General features: G+C 39.7%; 1 protein-coding gene across 1 annotated transcript in view; it reads left to right on the forward strand.

Annotated features, from left to right (window-relative positions):
- The first annotated feature begins 7,877 nt into the window (after nucleotides 1-7,877).
- The window catches only part of Gatb (glutamyl-tRNA amidotransferase subunit B), a 66,551-nt gene continuing 55,630 nt past the window's right edge, over nucleotides 7,878-18,798 (forward strand). Inside the window, exons 1-2 of the mRNA XM_048333660.1 lie at nucleotides 7,878-8,070; nucleotides 9,850-10,000. Coding sequence (XP_048189617.1) covers nucleotides 7,895-8,070; nucleotides 9,850-10,000 — 327 coding nt within the window. The 5' untranslated portion in view covers nucleotides 7,878-7,894. The remainder of the gene's footprint in view (nucleotides 8,071-9,849; nucleotides 10,001-18,798) is intronic.

The following is an 18,798-nucleotide window of genomic DNA, read 5'->3' on the forward strand; positions in this document are numbered from 1 at the left end:
AGTTCTAACTTGACTCTATACAAGTTCTGTGTTGCTTCACGACTATTTAAAAATAATTCTTCTACTTCCCCGCTTTATTAAGTGCATGTCAATGTTAATGAAAGATTTTGCTGATCATGGCTGCACTGCATGAAATTGAGAAAAATTGAATCCATAAGATTCTGAAAATTGTGATCAGGATCATTTATCTTAAAAATTGTGTATACATTGTTGATGTTATTGTTCCCCTTTGTAGATCTCTTAGAAATTATTTGACAAAGCCAGGCACTGGTGGCTCATGCCTGTAATCCTAGCTACTCAGGAGGCTGAGATCTAAGAATCACAATTTTCAGTTAGCCCAGACAGAAAAGTCCCCATGAGATTCTTATCTTCAATTAACCACTCAAAAATTGAAAGTGGCACTGACTCAAGTGGTAGAATGCTACCTTTAAGCACAAAGAGGCTCAGGGATAGAGCCCAGGCCCTGAGTTCAAGCCCCACAACTGACAAAAAAAGGAAATAAATAAATAGAGAGAGAGAGAAAGAGAGAGAAGGAAGGAAGGAAGGAAGGAAGGAAGGAAGGAAGGAAGGAAGGAAGGAAGGAAGGAAAGAGAAATTATTTGACAATAAAATGAAATCTTTTCAACAAAGGCCCTACCCTGAAATATAAGAGAGACTGGCAAGGGAAATTTGGGAGGGCAATGTTTACCTTGCCAGAAAGCCATGTTCCAGTATAAATCAATGAAACAGTAATACTATGAATATTAAACACTAGACCTAGATATATTTGCCCACATGGAGTTGTTATAGATCTTGTATCAACAATAACAGAAAAGACGTTTTGATGTGGCTCAAATGTATCACCATATACTTGGGAAGTAGTGTTGTCACTTCACGTAAAAAAAGGCATGGATAATATGATTTAGAAGTTGTAGTATTTAGAAATGTGAAGCTTCAGCAAGTAAATGTTAACTGCTTTTTCAAGGATGCGTGGCTTAAAATTACAGGAAGAGGGAAAGTAATTTAAGGAAGAAATTGACAGGATTAAATGACTAGATCTTAACAGGATTTTGTTCTGGGGGAAAGCAGAGTCTCTGGGTGGTTTTCTCCTAAGAATTCCATTGGAGACATCCCCTATAGTAACCAGAGACAGAAGGAGGCCTTGGATCTGCAACTGTTACAACAGAAACTAATTGATTTCCTGTAATTTGCCCGTCTTGTCACATTGTATTTCAGACACAACGAAAATTACTACTTCCAAAGCTTGCTGTTTCTTGACAATTGAACGTGAATAATAATATTTTTCGAAAAGAAGAAAAGCTTAAACACAACATTTGGCTCAATGATATCACAGAAATCCAACCCAAAGCGCATACTTGATTTTCGTCTTCCATTTCATGGACTCATTTTACTAATGCATTTGTGAGAGGGATGTTTACATGACCCATCTCACCAGAGACACAATGCAAAGGGACAGTATCACTTGGCAATAAGTGACACCTAATATCTCTGATGGCTAAAGAGAACACAGGGCATAAGGACAGGACTAGCAGAAGTTTCTAGAACAATTTTTTAAAAAACAGCATACAGCAAAATATTTGTGGTCTTCCTTTGGTAAAGGAATGACTATTCTAGCAACTAAAACTCCCATAAGAAGATCTCATTATATAGCAACTATGCCCTCTTAGTGATTCCAAGACAAAGTCGTCAGGCACCTTAAATGCTAGTGAGGCTAGAGAACCAAGTAGGACCAATATTGTCTTTTCTAGACCCAAGACCCCTCATTTTGACATCTGCTAAAAACACTCAATTCTAAGAGAGTGAAATGTCAGAATGATCCTCATGAGTTGTGAGCACATTGAGATGATGTGGGTTCCACAGTGGTAAAGGAAAGATAATATATTTATTTACTGAACCTATATGAATTTTTAAAAATCATAGACTCTAAATCACTGTGCAATGCTTCCCAAAAGTATCATGCCAAGATACTAGGACAGCCTTTCAAAAAGTAGCTGCTTTAGACAAAGAATACAATTGCCTTAGACTATCTGGTGCTTATTTGCTGGAGTGGCATTTTATAGATTCTTATTTTGTCTCTTGAAAGTCATAGTCTTTCCTTTCCAATACCATTTCTTTTGGAGAGGGGTGAAAAAATAGCTCTTTTTTTTTTCTGGAGACCAGGATTTGAAATCAGGTCTTTATACTTGCTAGGTGAAAGCTGAGGTTCCGCACACCTTTCAACCCTATTTGATTTAGTTTCTTTTCAGATCAGTCTCTTGCTTTTTTCCCCCTAGGGTTGGCCTTGCGCAAGACCTTCCTAACTCACCATCTCAGAAGATTGCTAGTGCATAAATACCTGTCGTAGCTTGTGGGGTTTTGTTTTGTTTTGATATAAGGTCTTACTGACCTTGAATCGCCACCCTCCCTCTCCTGAACAGCTGGGATTATAGGCGTGAGCTGCCACACCCAGTCTCTCAAAATGCCTTTTAGTAACAATGCTGTTTTAAGTGCTCAATCAACACCAACTTGAAAGCATCATCAAATCTTATTGTTGAATTAGAATCTGGAGTCTGACTCCAAGGAGACATGAATAATGTCTGTGTTTTCCTTTTCTAATTAGTATTCATGAATCACTGGGAACTTTTTTAGTCTCTCTCCTCTCTCTTTAGCATTTATCTCACTAGATGTATCATGTGATTACTGCTTGATTTTAATTCCCTCTGACACCTCTGCTCCAAGCACGGTTTTACCTCTGAATGGCTATCCTTTAAACTGTGGCAAGCCCTTAGGGCTTTACCACCAGTAAGATCCCAGCCTTTATTACTTAGTGCAGCTCATTCATTCTTGGTTCTAGGGCAGCCTGGATAGAGATACAAGTTCTGTACTCACTCATAGGGACACAAATTACCTGGTGAGATGTGTAGGACAAGCCTTTCTATTATTTTCCACCACTCCTGGCAGACTGCTGTAGTTTCCCTTCAGCTCTTGAGTCAGAGTCCTTGCTCTAGGAGAAAGGTCTCATCAAGTCCACGTGTCATACTGGGGTAATTCTTTAACCGCCTATTTTTACTCCTCAGCACCTTAAGGCTTAAGATCAGGAGTAGCAATGGAACACCCAAAGACATCGTCATGATTTGAAGCACATATGCTCCTGGTATTTTTCTGTGCATAATTCTGGATTAAGGCACTGCTTAGAAGTGTATTGTGCATGTATGTGTGCATATCTGGGTGTATATGTGTGTGCGCAAAGTCTAATTTAAAAGCCAAATATTCAGTTCCAAAACACAAGAGAGCTTCTTAGTGCAATGCAGAGATCTGATCACATGAAAAAGCACAGCTTGCAGGAACATCGTGTTTAATGTGTTCTAATGGCTATTAATTGCAATTGAGAAGTGTCTTCTTTCAAGTAATTGCTGAGTCAAAGATGCTCAGAAGTAAAGCCTTTCCTTACATATAATTCCTAGAGACAGTCAGATTTCTACACTAGAAAATTCCTAGGGAATTGGTAAACCATCCCTCCAGATGAGATGGAAGAAGGAAAACACAGAGATTACAGTTCTGGGCAGGCCAAACAGCATCAATGTGCTGGCCTCCTCTTCCCGGGATAGCAGTTTATCTCTACCAAGACATTGGACAAGGCGTTCTATTTCCTTGCTTTGGAAGGGAAGAAAGAATTATAGATTTCTTTGCCTCAAAGCAATCTTCTAGAGAAAGTAGTTGTTCCCTCCATATCAGTATTTTATCAGAACCAAGACTTTAATGGAAAAATAAAAGGAAATGAATCCTACTCTCCCAATTGCTTGGTGGCATGCATTCCCGGTCTTTCTTTCTCCCATTATGACACTTAACTAGATCTTATAGTGTGGATTTTTCTAAGAAGGAACTTTGTGTTTTAAGAATGCTTTGTCAAAAACATGACCTATGCAATTTCAATATTCTTTTTTTTTTTTTTTTTTTTTTTTTTTTTTTTTTTTTTTTTTTTTGGCCAGTCCTGGGCCTTGGACTCAGGGCCTGAGCACTGTCCCTGGCTTCTTCCCGCTCAAGGCTAGCACTCTGCCACTTGAGCCACAGCGCCGCTTCTGGCCATTTTCTGTATATGTGGTGCTGGGGAATCGAACCTAGGGCCTCGTGTATCCGAGGCAGGCACTCTTGCCGCTAGGCTATATCCCCAGCCCCCTCAATATTCTTACATAAAAAATAATCCAGCCAATTTTGTCATACATTCATGAGCTCAAGCAATTTTTGTGTCATTGCTGTTTTATTTTTTAAAGAGAATTTGTAATGAGATGGATAACTTCTCTCCCTACCCACAAGGCATAAAATTTCAACAGTATTTCTAGACCAAAAACACAGAAACTCTCAGACAATGATAAGATCAAACTCACTATTTTGTTTAATAAACTCTGACAATGCAGATGCACATTTATCAGACCCCAGAGGGCGGCTCATTTACTCCTCTGATTAGTCATAGCCTTTGTTTCTGCAGGACAAAAGTACTTACTCAGAGAATAGATAAATTCACAACATTCTAAGATTCAAAAAATAGGGACAAGTAGATTTTTGAGATACAATATCATGACAACAGAAATGATCTCCTTTTAATTTACTGGAAATTGTAATGTTCCTATTAATATTGTTTACTTCATGTTAAAGAGCAGAAACTAGGTACCATTTATATCATTTCCTCACATTGCACCCACAGAGGCCAAAGAAGGTATTAATCCTGAAACACAAGTGATATCATTTCCTCCATTGGAAGAATAGATGAAAACAAGAAACACTTCTAATTGGAGTAGAAATTATTCTCTCTCTCCCTCCTCTCTCTCTCTCTCTCTCTCTCTCTCTCTCTCTCTCTCTCTCTCTCTGAGAGGCAAAGCAGTCCATCCCAGGTTTGAAATACATAGAGTCTCTGAAGAATACGAAACAAAACATACCTCCTAGCTATCCCCATTGCAAGTATCAGCTCAAAATTCTACTCTGGGTTTTATTTCTCTTAAAAAAAAAACTTTGTTCTATTTGTACTATGTCAATTATATGGGTAAAACAAGAGCTGAGAACCCCTCCCTGGGAAGATGTTGTTTTTGCTAGAAATTCTATCCCACTACCTCCTGAGCTCCTTGAAAATTGAAATCTCTGTCTTCAAGATGACAGCCACCTTGTCAGTGGAACGGAAATAGCTCTCTCCGCCAGAGAGCTGTCTGTCAGTAACTGTTCTGACATGTATCAGGTTTGGCACATAGAAGGAAGGTAAGAAACGGTTCCATGTTAGGAGGGTTGGTGGAGAACCTTGCTAGCTAAGGAGCAAGACAGGAGGAACATTTGAGAAACAGTAGTTTCCTAGAGTACTTTCTTTCTCTTCTAGAAATAACAGATCATTTTTGGAGAAAGGGGAGCTAGAAAGATGGGTGACAAATCTTCATTTCCACCATTAGCTCTTGTGGACTTTGAAAGGCCATGGCTAAACAGAATCAATGAAACTGGAAAGTTTCAATTTGTGGGCTTAATCAAGTACACTTACTTGTGTAGGATTTTCTCCCCCTCTAGTGGTGGGGTGGTGGTTTTTTGACATGATAGCCTTTTGTTGCATAATACTGCTTCATAAACGAGGATGCATTTCACATCGTACTGCATTTTACCCACAGCATTAGAATCTTCTTTAGTGTTCTTCTATCCTGTATGGAGGTGAGAGCATGAACTAAGTGCTACATGCTGATCAGTGGGAGGGTAGCAAGAGTCTCACCCTCTAGAGATATTGGCTTCCTTTCTCCACTGTAGTCTTATCAAAGGCGAAATGATACTGTGCTCATAGATACTACTGGTCTGGGCCAGAACAAACCAGGGAGTCAAAGGAGATGAGTCAAACTCATCTGCAATAAAGGTAGAACCCATGGGAACTCAGAGGCAAGACTATAAAGGATCTAAACAGTAATTTGACCCTGATATAAAGGGACTATTCAGAGATAAATTTGAGGACAAAATGTCCACCTTTACATTCCAGTTACTGCCATTTCTCTCATTTTCCTCCTTAGTTATAGGAAAATATTTCTGGTGTAGCAATTTGGATTTAATGATAGGGGATGAAAAGTAGAAAATATAGAAAAAGTAAATGATGGTCACTTTAAGAAGAGTAATTAAAATTTCCTTTTTTCCATATGGATGAGATTATATTACACAATACCATAACTCTATGAGAGTATTAATGGAACTAAAACATGATTTGTAGATTTCTAACCCATAGGTTATTTACCGTCCCTTGTGAAGTATGAAGAGTATGCAGCTTTTTCTTCTGGCTCTATACTCAGGCATCAATGGTATCTACTTAACTTCTGCTCTTGGATATCTCCAAGGCAACCAAACTCATGTTTTCATTGCAAAGCAGTTCTTTTTCTGGCATCCTTATCCCAGGAAAGAACCGCATTGCCCATCCAGTTATGTAAGCCAGAAATCCAGGAGTTACTGATTCTCCTAGTCTTCCATCATAGTGAATTCATCACTGAGTCTCTCAATCTTACCTTCTAAGTCTATCTCAAATAGAGACAGAATATTAGTTTGTCTCTACTACTGTCCCAATTCATCATCTCTCTCCTAAACAACCCTTCCTTTTTCAAGTGCATCCAACTTGTCCTTTTTCAAAATGCATACTGCAGTACATTTAACAAATATTTTTGAAGAGGATACTCAGTATTTTGGAAGTCCTGTGGTGAATAACAGACAAAAAGTTGTGGGAGATAAAGACATCTATCACAGTACTATATAAAGAATTAAAATAAGATGATAAAATAGAGAAGGACTATTCTAGGTTGTGTTCAGACATAAAGAATCCATGGAACCTCAACAAGGGGTATTTGGTGTTTGTTTCTAGTCCTGGGGATCAAACATAGGACCTTGCACATGCCAAACAAGTGGAGCCATGCCCACAGTCTGTAGGAGTTTTGAAGCAGAAAAAGAATCCAATGAGATGATGGTATCTGTGATCAAGTTATTGTTTTATTTTTTGTCGGTCCTGGGACTTGAACTCAGGGCCTGAGCATTGTCCCTGGCTTCTTTTTGCTCAAGGCTAGCACTCTACCACTTGAGCCACAGTGTCACTTCTGGCTTTTTTTTTTTAATATATGTGGTACTGGGGAATCAAACCCAGGGCTTCATGTATGCGAGGCAAGCACTCTACCACTAGGCCATATTCCCAGCCCTGCTATCAAGTTTTTATAGCATGTGAAACTGTTCTGTATACCCAGGCAAAGGATGAAAAGGAAATTAAGTAAACATGCTTAAAGTACAAAAAATAAATTATGAAAATATGAAGGTTTAGTCTGTTTCCAAACACTGCTGCTCAAATATGGTATTTATTACCTACATGCAAGATATATTAATTTTTTTAAACTTCTTTTAGGGATGTTCGTCTCCCTAGGATATAAAGTAAGAGCCTGGGTTGTCTTGCTATCTGCTGTACCACCACCGTCTAGGAACTGTTCCTGGCATAACACAGGCATGCAACTAAGTAGTGAATGCATTAGTGCACCAATTGGTAAAGCCAAGTGGGAACACCAAAAGAGAAACTAGCTAGTGGGTCTAGGGGTTCTGGAAGCCTTTGCAGTGATCAAAGCTGAACTAGGCTACACACACACACACACACACACACACACACACACACACACACACACACACACACAAGCCTCACCAGCTCCCCACTAGGAGGAGTCACACCAGCCGACCCACAAACCCTCCCACCTTTTCCTCTATTTCCCTTTCCCTCTTAGCATGAGTTAGGGCAGGCCTCTGGTTGCAATGATCGTCGGGAGTTGTAGTCTTCTGGCCCCTCGCTGACTTAGTTTTCGAGTACGACCAGAACTACATTTCCCAGGAAGCCACGGGCTAGAGTCTAGCTCTGTCACCTGACCGAGACGGTGGCGGTGCAATGGCGGCGCCCATGCTTCGCTGGGGAGGCCCAGGGAGACGTTGGGCTCTAACCCGGGTTGATGGAGGTTCTTGCCACGGAAGAGGATCTCCGACTGGGCCCACGTCCAGCTGGATGAAGAGGCAGAGCTCCGTGGCTCAGCAGCTCCGCCACACGGCCCCCGAGCCGAGAAAAGGGTACACATTTCCCCGCCATTACTGTCCAGCGTGCAGTGGAGCCGAAGGCCACGGTGCAGCCCGGCCTTGGGGTGTTTGGGGGGGGGGGGCGGGGGCGAGAGGATGTTTTCCTATGGCGTGGAGCCCTGAATCCTAAAGGAAGCCCAAACGGGTTTCCTGTGAGCTCCTTCCTACCTTCCATTGGGCAGTCTTGGGATAGGGGTTCCTCTTGAGTCTGCTGCACAGATAGCAAGCAAGCACAGTGGGTGCAATCATCTTACACGTGCCAAAGTGCTGGGGCCACTGGAAGCAAGAGCGTCTTTAATTTATATTGAGAGCTACCACTGGCTAGCAGTGTTTATCTAAAGATAGAAAGAGCACGTTTACCTGAAAGCCCGGCGTAGTGGTTAAGTTGAACAGATACCATGAGCCAGAAAAACACTAGGCGTCTGGGAAGGCCTTTATGTTGAATATGTGTCTACAGTCCAGGGAAGATGTTCTCAGCTCAAGAACTCCACCACCACTACCCCTCCCACGTGAAGCAGTACCGATTTTGTTATTTCCTGAACAGCTGTTTATGCTTCCGCGAATAAGATGAAAATAGCTTCTTTTAAAATGTGGAGACATAAGGCACATCTTTAATATTGTGCTTTTTCTTGGAGGTTGGCATTATTTTTTGTGGGTTTTTTTTTTCAGTTAGGAAAGTAGGAAAAATGTCCAAAACTATTCCGTTTTTATTCATTTCACTAATTAAATTATCTCCCTGTGAATTGAGAGAATACTTTATCTCATGTGATAAAACTGGTAGTCACTGAAAAGTATACTCTAATACTTTAGACAATGAAGAATTTCTGATTAGTTGTTAGTCTCACAATAAATGTTTCTGAAGTATAGAATTAATCTTTTTTTGAATTTGATGTACAACTTCATGTGGGACTGAAACAAAAATCTATACAATATAGGGAATTGCTTGGGAGAAAAACAGGGTAAGAACATGCATAAATTTCATGTAGATTAATTACACTTAAAATTACTTCAAGAGGCTTGTATTCCAAGCTAACATGATAGGAATGGACATAGAAATGAGGTTATGATATAGCATTTAACAGCTTCTTAGACTTGCTAGTAATCAAGTATGACCAAACAAAACACCTGAAGTTAGATCTCAGGAACTGGAAGCAATTTGAGGGACAAAAAAAAAAAAAAAGCAAAACTGCATCTGATGGTTTAATGTTTTCAGTAATTTTCAGTGCTGATCTTTTGCACTTGTGGGACTAGGCATTGTACCTACAAGCTGATGTTATAAAATGAATTCAAAACATGTTTGAGAATTTAATTTTTAACTATTTATTTCTTTAAGGATTCAAAGAATCCTTCCAGTTATGTTAATTCAAGTAATAGTCAACAGAACAACCTTCTTTATTTTTTGAGTGATCACTAATGAAGTATAGTTAATTTAAAAATTGCTGCTTTTCACTGAAGGTAGGCCAAACAATTGTCATCCAGTGCCCATTTCTAAATTATTTTAAGGTACCAAGTTGTCCTGTTCTTTATCACCTTCTTCTTTATACCATGAACTTCCTTATGCCCTGTTGTAAACAAATTTTATGTTGCCTCATTTTACATGTTCATTAGGAAATGTTTTTTTATTTAGTCATCAGTAAAATATATTTTAATATGTAATGATATAATATTTTAATAACTTAGAAACACATAGGAAATTAGCCTGTGTAATTTAAGTTTATGGAAATTCATGCATGGTGGCATGCAACTACTTAATCATTTTCCTTTTTTCTTTAGTGAACACAAATGGGCAGCTGTGGTAGGACTAGAAATTCATGCCCAAATTTCCTCCAACTCAAAACTCTTCTCAGGATCTCAAGTGTGCTTTGCAGCTCCTCCAAATTCTTTGGTTTCTTTTTTTGATGCTTCTCTCCCTGGAACTTTACCGGTAAGGCTTTTTATGTAATTTACTTTCATTAGAAAATATTTCTATTATATTCAATATAGATCATGATTTCTGTTTTAGGATCTGAACACAGAGGTATTTCTTAAGAAATCTCTTAGGAAATACCATTTTAGGGAATTTGGGCTAAAGTGGGATGAACTAAATGTTTTACATAGTCTTTTATCTGTTCACCCATTTCTTAAACCAGAGAAAGTGCTATGAACTGGCTCATAAAGATGAGCATATTCCTGGCATTAAAGGATTTCAAAGACTAGTGGGGGTAATATATCTTATAAACAAAGTACAGTGTGATTACTCTGGTGAAGTAGTATGCAGAGGGTAGTTTTGGAATCCAAAGGAGGATTATGTAATTCAGTAAAGAAAGGAGATTGTGAGAAAATGTAGGAGTATATTTGATTAAGGAAGTGTGGCTAGAAGATGTGGTGCTTAAGCTACTTGAGAAGCCAAGTACTAGTCAAACTAATGAAAGAGCATCTAGTCAAAGGAAACAGCATATGTCATGAAACTACAATTTAAGATCGATCAAGATTGTGGTTATTGGAAACTACGAAGCAATCAATAATGAAGCAGTAGCTACCACATACAATGAGTTAATTACTGATTTAGCTACTCTTTTTTTTTTGCCAGTCCTGGGCCTTGGACTCAGGGCCTGAGCACTGTCCCTGGCTTCTTTTTTTTTTGCTGAAGGCTAGCACTCTGCCACTTGAGTCACAGCACCACTTCTGGCCATTTTCTGTATATGTGGTGCTGGGGAATTGAACCCAGGGCTTCATGTATACGAGGCAAGTGTTCTTGCCACTAGGCTATATCCCCAGCCCTAGCTACTCATTTTTGCTGGATCTCAAGGAATGACTAAACCCAGTGTAGCTATCAGCAAGGCTTTTGGCATTTAAAAGTCTTTGAGTTTTGAAAGGAAAAAAAATGAAAGGAACAGTGCAAATATTTGAACTAATAAATATTTGAGTTCATGATCTGTCCAGGACCTGTGCTATCCACCTGTTGTGAGGTTCCTTCCATATTGTGGGAGAATGTATTGTTATGGTGGTGATGGGGTATAGGCTGATTGTTTTGGGGGAACTGTAATTTCGGACATTTAAATCCAGTGAAGGCTGATTGACATGAGCACCGGCAGGCTAGCAGGGTGCAGGACCGATAGAGAAGACATCACTCTTCAGTTCTAGACATATGACTTCCTTTTGGTGTGGAAGTGCAGATAAGAGAAATAAACTGATATACAGACAAGTGAATGGATTCATAGGAGTTAAATGGAGGGCACTTGATATAATACCTTCATCTTTTTCTTTTGAAACTGAAAACATTTTTTTTCCCCTTCATGATTGTGTTTGGTCAAGGGACTCGACAAAGCTCGCATTTCCTTCTAGGTTTTTCACATGGAAATGTGATACATAACAAGGTACTTAGGTACATTTTCAGTAAACAGACAACAGACTATTCAGTTATGTGTAAATATAGTCAAATATTAGAGACAGGTCAAAATGAATAACAGGCCAACATGTTTTGGAAGACGTCTCCTCATACACTAAAGAGGAAGGTGTTTGTGCAGTGATACCATTTCAGCCAAACTGTGAGAGTATTGTGGATGTGTGAGCCCAGAGAGCTTGGCTGGTGTTAGCAGACAAGGGCTAGGAATAGTTTTCCATTGGTGAGGATTTGTTTTTCTTCCACAGGGCCAACAACACTCATGGTTTGAGTGGGTTAAATGGTTAATTCTCTCTTTTGTCTTTAAAGGACCCTATTTTAGTATGTGAGCAAACTGATCTCAAAACTTCCCGAATGAAGAACTGTCACTGAAAAAAAAAAAAACCATTTCAAATCCCTCTGATTTGCCTATAAATAGATTTAAAATGTACTAGAACATTTGGACAGGTGTCCTTCCGTAAGCGCTGTAGAGCTGATGTAATGATGTTCAGATATTCTAAGTCTGCATCTGGTATCGGCTTATAACAAATCAAAAACCTGAGGGTGCATTTCTGTTTCTGAGGATTGGGATAGAATGTAATGCTGTTGTTTGCATCCATTAAGCCAAGAAATATGTGCCATTCCTGATGATGCTTGGAACTTGTTTCGTCCTGGTCTCTACTGTTTCTCTCACCCTGTGGCTTCCTCTTCCTCCATGGCTGTTTTCCTTCACCCAGCCCTGGTGTCTCACCTTCCTATGCTCCTTTCCTTGCCTCTAATTTGTTTTGTTTTGTTTTGTTTTTTTTTTCTGGTGTTCTCCTGAGTAATGTTTTATACTCAAATAGGGCTTCTATCTCTCTTCTAGGTAATAGATCTGCATTTCTTTTTCTATTGAAATAATTCACCAATATCTAAAACCTAGCACTTAAAATATTCCCAGTATTATTTTTTTTCAAACTTTGTGGTGCACATATGCATTATATAATGCATACCACATGTATATCCATATATATATATATATAAATATAAACAAATAGAAAAAGATTTATGCAGTTGATTTTCTTAATAAAATGGCTAGCAATTTAGAGGGGAATATATGATCTATAACTTATGCATCAACAGAATTCCAATATATATTCACATGATAAATGTGAAACCTAAAAAAAAAGAAAAAGGAAAAAAGACAGGAATCTACTCATTTGTCCTTGAGATGGAAAGAAACTTTGTAAGCATAAAAGCAAAAGGGAAAACACATGAGGTAAGATGATAGGGATTTATCTATTTTATATATCCAATAAATATTCGTTGACCCACTAATTCTTTGGGGAATCGATCCCAGGAAAATAATTTGTAAATGTGGACAAAGCTTTGTCTGCAGAGATTTCTATAGCAGACTAATTATACTTGTGTTCAGTTGGAAGCAACCAGAATTTCCCAGTCGGTGGGGGCATGGCGAATTGTGATACATCTGTGAAGTGGAACATTGTGAAGCCACTAATAATATATAAAGTATTTTTAGTGACATAGGAAAATGCTAAGGATAAAAATTTCATTGAGATGAATAGAAGTTTCATGTGGATAGATTAATCTTTTGCCTCAGTTTCTTACTTGTAAAGTGAGCATAATGTATGTAACTTACTGGATTTTTATGAGAATGTAATGAATCAATGACTTTAAAACACTTACTGCAAGTAGTAAGTGCTCCCTAAATCTTACTATTAGTATAACATATAGTGACTAGTGGCTTTCATCTTTACAAAGACTCCCCTGAGTTGATAAGTACAGTTTTATTGCCAATGGCAGCAAAACTAAGTGTTATATAACATAATTAGTCACTTTACATGGATGTCCTTAGTTAAGTGACCTAACCCACAAAACTAACCTTGCTGTGACCTTAGGGATACATGGACAATTAAGTGAGCAATAAAAATAGTATATTGTACAAAATTCTTTCTAGATTAAAAATAACTACTTTGCTGCATGCAGTGGCTCAAGCTTGAAATCCTAACCATTTATTTGGAAGGTAGCAACTGGAGGATCTCAGTATAAAGCTAGCCAGAACAAAAACAAATTCGAGAAACTCCATCTCAACTAACATCTGGGCGTGCTAGCACATGCCCACTAGCTAGCACAATGTCTGAGTGCAACGATCTGTGCCTGTTGTCCCCAGTGACTTGGGGAAGCACAAGAAGGATTGCAGCCCAACTCATGCCAGACATAAAGCAAAACCCTCCCTGGAAAATCTATGATGCAGCTGGGCGCTGGTGGCTCACACCTGTCATCCTAGCTACTCAGGAGGCTGAGATCTAAGGATCATAGTTAGAAGCGAGACCGATAAGCTACTCAGAAAAAGCCAGAAGTGGGGCTGCAACTCAAGTGGTAGAGTGCTAGCCTTGAGCAAAAGAGGCTCAAGGGAAGTGGTGCTGTGGCTCAAATGGTAGAGTGCTAGCTTTGAGCGGAAGAGCTCAGGAACAGTGTCCAGGCCCAGAGTTCAAGCCCCACCACTGACAACAAACAAAAGAAGTTCAAGGACAGTGACTAGGCCCTGAGTTTAAGTCCCAGGACTGGCACAAGAAGGAAGGGAGGGAGGGAGGGGCAAACAAGCATGGCAGTCTGGGTAAAGTAGTAGCAGATCTGATTTGACTTGCAAATGCAAGGCCCCAAGAGCACTCTCCAGTACTCTGCCCTCCCCCCCAATAATTCATTAGTAAAAAAATAAGATTGGTAAGATTTTTTGTGTCTTTATATAGAGAAATTTTGTTTTTGTTAAAAAAAAAACAAATTAGTGACTAATTGTTTTCCACTTATACTAGGTGGAAAGAGAAAGATAGCTGAAACAATTTAGTTTACAATATAAAGTCTGAAAGATAGCTGAAACAATTTAGTTTACAATATAAAGTCTTTTACTGGTAGATCACATTTGGATTTGCGTGATCTCTTTTGCCTTGCTAGCCCATTAAAGAAATGCCCACAATTATCAAAGTCCTAAGTGCCTAGAAGAGTGGTAGTACTTTAAAATGTCTTGAGGTTAACAGTAAATATTAAGTACTTCCAAAGTGCATGGCATTATCTCCTTCCTTCCTTTCATTCTTTCTTTCTGTCTTTTTTTTTTTTTTTGGTTGGTTGTGCGGCTTGAACTCAGGGCCTGGGCACTGTCCCTGAGCTGTTTCACTCAAGGCTAGCACTCTGCCAGTGAGCCCCAACTCCTCTTCTGGTTTTCTAGTGGTCAGTCGGAGTCTCACAGACTTTCTTGCTCAGGATGGCTTTGAACCATGATTCTCAGATCTCAGCCTCCTGAGTAGCTAGGATTACAGGTGTGAGCCACCAGCCCCTTGAGTATTATTGTATTATCTCTTGATTTTGTTTAAAAAAAAATCATTACTTAAATTGTTATAAAAAGGTCTTTTTGCACACGTTTTATTCTTCTCCTCTATCTATTGAGTCTTCATTCCTTCACTCAGATGACATTTACTGTCTGTCTACCAAGCGCTAGCCCTTGTAATATAGCTCTGGTGAACTAGGTAGGAGACAGGTGTGGGTCTTGCCTCCTGGAGCGTGGATAAGTACGTATGCTGAGTATGTGAAATTTGCCGAACAAAAAGTGAAAGGAATGTACAAGGGTCAAAGGAAAGCGGGATGTGATTTGCTGTAGGAAGCAGAGCACGCTGTACGCGGCAGAGGCGGGCGGGGGTGGTGGTGGACCATGTCTGACTTCTTCACTCTAGAGCTGCCCTTTCCTGGTATGTCTGTCTCTGCTCTTCCCTTTCTTCCCCAAGGCGGACCTTAGGTATGTATTTAGAGATTATACATCCCACAGAGAAAGACTGCAGATATTAACATTTAGATGGCCCTCGATCAGCATTTCAGTACACCACTTGAAAATACAAATTGACAGCCCCAAATCACCAGACAGTTGACAAAATTCTCCAACACAGTAAAATAGTCTGCAAAAAGCCTAGGAGACAGTAGGTTATGTGCAGGGTATAAATAAAGTTAAAATTTTTTTAAAAATGGGGCTGGGAATATGGCCTAGCGGTAGAGTGTTTGCCTCATATATGAAGGTTTGATTCCTTAGTACCACATGTAGTGAAAAAGCCAGAAGTGGCGCTATGGCTCAAGTGGTAGTGTGCTAGCCTTGAGCAAAAAGAAGCCAGGGACAGTGCTCAGGCCCTGAGTTCAAGCCCCAGGACTAGCAAAAAAAAAAAGGAAAATTAAAAACTTTAATATGTATTTCTAGAGAAATAAAAGAAGGTAGCTCCGTCCTTGAAAACATAAACAGAATGATACTTTAAAAAAAAAACCAACTACGTGGGCTGGGGATATGGCCTAGTGGCAAGAATGCTTGCCTCGTATACATGAGGCCCTGGGTTCAATTCCCCAGCACCACATATACAGAAAACGGCCAGAAGTGGCACTCTGGCTCAAGTGGCAGAGTGCTAGCCTTGAGCAAAAAGAAGCCAGGGACAGTGCTCAGGCCCTGAGTCCAAGCCCCAGGACTGACCAAAAAAAAACCCAACTAAGTGAGCTCTTAGAAATGAAAATTAGGAAACCTTGCCCAGTTTCCCACAAAGAAATCTCAGAAGAGTTAGATGATAAAAGTCAAGAAAATCCTCCCAAAAGCTAAGCATATGTGCAGTAAATTCAACAATAAGAGAAAAAGTAAGAAAATTGGAGAACCCATCTGGGAAACTCAACATTTAATCAATAGATGTTCCACACAGAGACAAAATAAATGCAAAGAGACTACCAAACAACACAAGATTATTTCCCCAAAATTAAAGGACATATAGCTCCAAATGGAAAGAGGCTACCAGCCACCCAGCATAAGGAATAAAAATAGTCTCACATACAAAATGTCATGAAGTTTATGAGCATCAGGGGTAGATAAGATTCTAAAGCTACAGGGAAGGAAATGAAAGATTATATATGCAAAGGATTGGAAACAGAGAGACACTAGACTTCTGAACAGTAGAATTTATTTATTTTGCCAGTCCTGAGGCTTGAACTCAGGGCCTGAACCCTGTCCCAGCTTCTTGGCTTCTTTTTGCTCAAGGCTAGCACTCTGCCACTTGAGCCACAGCGCCACTTCTGGCCTTTTCTATATATGTGGTGCTGAGGAATTGAACCCAGGGCTTCATGTATAAGAGGCAAGCACTCTATCACTAGGCCATATTCCCAGCCCTAGAAGAAAGTGGAATAAGGTCTTAAAAATCCTTGGTGAGGGGGGAAAAATATTCTCTTAGAATTCTGAATTCCCCACTATCAATCAAGTATTAATGTTATTTTCAAACAGGCAGCCTCTCAAAAAAAAAAAAAAAGTACCTTCTGTTTTCCAGAAATCTCCTGGAGTAATGGAGTATTTTAGGTTGCTGGCTCTACAGGCTTACATAGGCTCTGCTACCTGTAAGGAGAGGAGGAAAGATGGCTCTAGAATAAAGGACTCTGGGGGCTAGGGAGATGGGAATAGCTTGGTATCTGATGATTGTATGGAGAAAAGTTTTTATCTATTAATGGGGGTCTTTGAGAAGAATGACCAGAAAGTCCATAACAAAGGGAGCAAATTAAAAAAAAAACAAAAACAGAGAGGCATATCAATTACAGGAAAAACCAAATGTTCCAGAACAGAAATACAGCAATGTTCTACTTAGCAGAGAGACAATATTTAATAATGATAGATGCACCAGCTTCTGATTTAACAAAAACTGTGATACAGCTTGGATATTGGACTAAATTCTTGCCATAATAGGTAATGCTAAAAATTTAAAGCAAGGGAAAAAAATAACAAACATGCTTCAGGAACAGTTTTGTCCACTGGTCAGAGGAGGCCCCTTTTTTCCTTTTTAGATTGGATTAGTATTGTTTGTTTGGGAGGAGGGGTAGGCAGTGCAGTTTTTATTGTTTTGTTGTTTCCTTTTCATTAAGTAATAAAGGATTTAGAACTAAAAGATAAATTATTGATCACATTTTTAAATTTTTATACACAAGATAGCATGAAGTCATGGTCAGGTACTACCTATACTGATTTCTCAGCCTTCTGCTGGTGAAATTTCTTTTTTGTTTTCAAAGGCCAAGCAGTGAAGAGTCTCTTCTTCCTCCTGTCTGTACAACTTTGACCATTACTCTGACTTCAGGAGGAATAGATTCATCCACCTTTGCAATGCCTCTATACTCAAGTTGGGCATGTAACGGGGGTTTCTGCTTCTCTGAATTATAACCCGCCATTTTAACTAGATGGATTTCCAGATGAGTGTTTTAAGGGTGGTCGTGTCTTCCTTTTGAGTAGATAAAGTGTAGTGAAGCATAAGTAAATCCTTATGATAGCATAAGATGGAAAAATATTGCAAAACGTCTTATCGTGTTTTTCTGTCACCTCGTAACATATCAGTTATCTCTTGGAAATGGAGTGGGCCAAGTCTTGTGGCTCCATGTTCTCAAAACAAGTACACTGTGTCATTGTGAAGGTTTATCAGGTATGTCCTTTTGCCAGATGAAGAAAGGATTGTCACATGGCAAATGGCCAAGCAGCCTTAGCCCTCGCCAGCAAGTGATGGATTTTCCAAAGGTCCTCTGGCACAGCATATTATTTAAAAATAGGAAGATAAATACCAGGCAAGGCAGCTCAAAGATCCCAAGGTGGTTGGCTGCCAGGAACAAAGCTGGATGTGGGAAGGGACTGGGGGCTGGGTGGGGCACTGCTGCTTTCTACTATCAGTTACATTAAAGTACATGCCAATAATACTGTGTTAAAAAATGGAAAGTGAAGTTTAAGTGGATAAAGAGAAGGGGGAGGGAATCACTGATAGAGTAGCTTCTGAGAAAGCAGGAGATGGCTCTGCAGCACAGGTTGACAGGAAGTTGTCCCTCTTCCCGTTGGCCTGAAATCCTTTTGATGTTTGGGGATAGAAAGCTGAGGAAGCATCCATCTGCTTTTGTCCTGTTGGAGTAGATGCTGTTCATTGCGTCTCACACTCCTTGCTGGAGCTCTTTCCTTCTGACATTGGCATCTCTTGGCCTCCTGGGTCTGTGGGTGACACACTCTTGGTTTTTGTGTACCTCTAGCCGTCCATTTCAGGACTGTTTTTTTCTACTGTGGTGGCATCTCAGTAGCTTTACTTCGTGGCGACCTCTCCCGTGACCACTTTCTACGTGAATATCTCTGCCCCAGCTATCACATGGCTTGGATGATGCCACCAGCCTGCTCCATACCTAAGAGGCGAGAACGCTACTTTCTGGGGGGTTCTTTTTCACCTGTGACCTGACACGAGTGGCCTCTTGCACGTGGACATACAGAGGATAGCAGCTGATTTCTGCTCGGGCTTGTCTGCTCATATGCGTCTGCAGAGAGCACTCCAGCTCCCAAC

This window comes from Perognathus longimembris, chromosome 24 (assembly GCF_023159225.1).
Source record: "Perognathus longimembris pacificus isolate PPM17 chromosome 24, ASM2315922v1, whole genome shotgun sequence".
Classification (NCBI taxonomy): domain Eukaryota; kingdom Metazoa; phylum Chordata; class Mammalia; order Rodentia; family Heteromyidae; genus Perognathus; species Perognathus longimembris.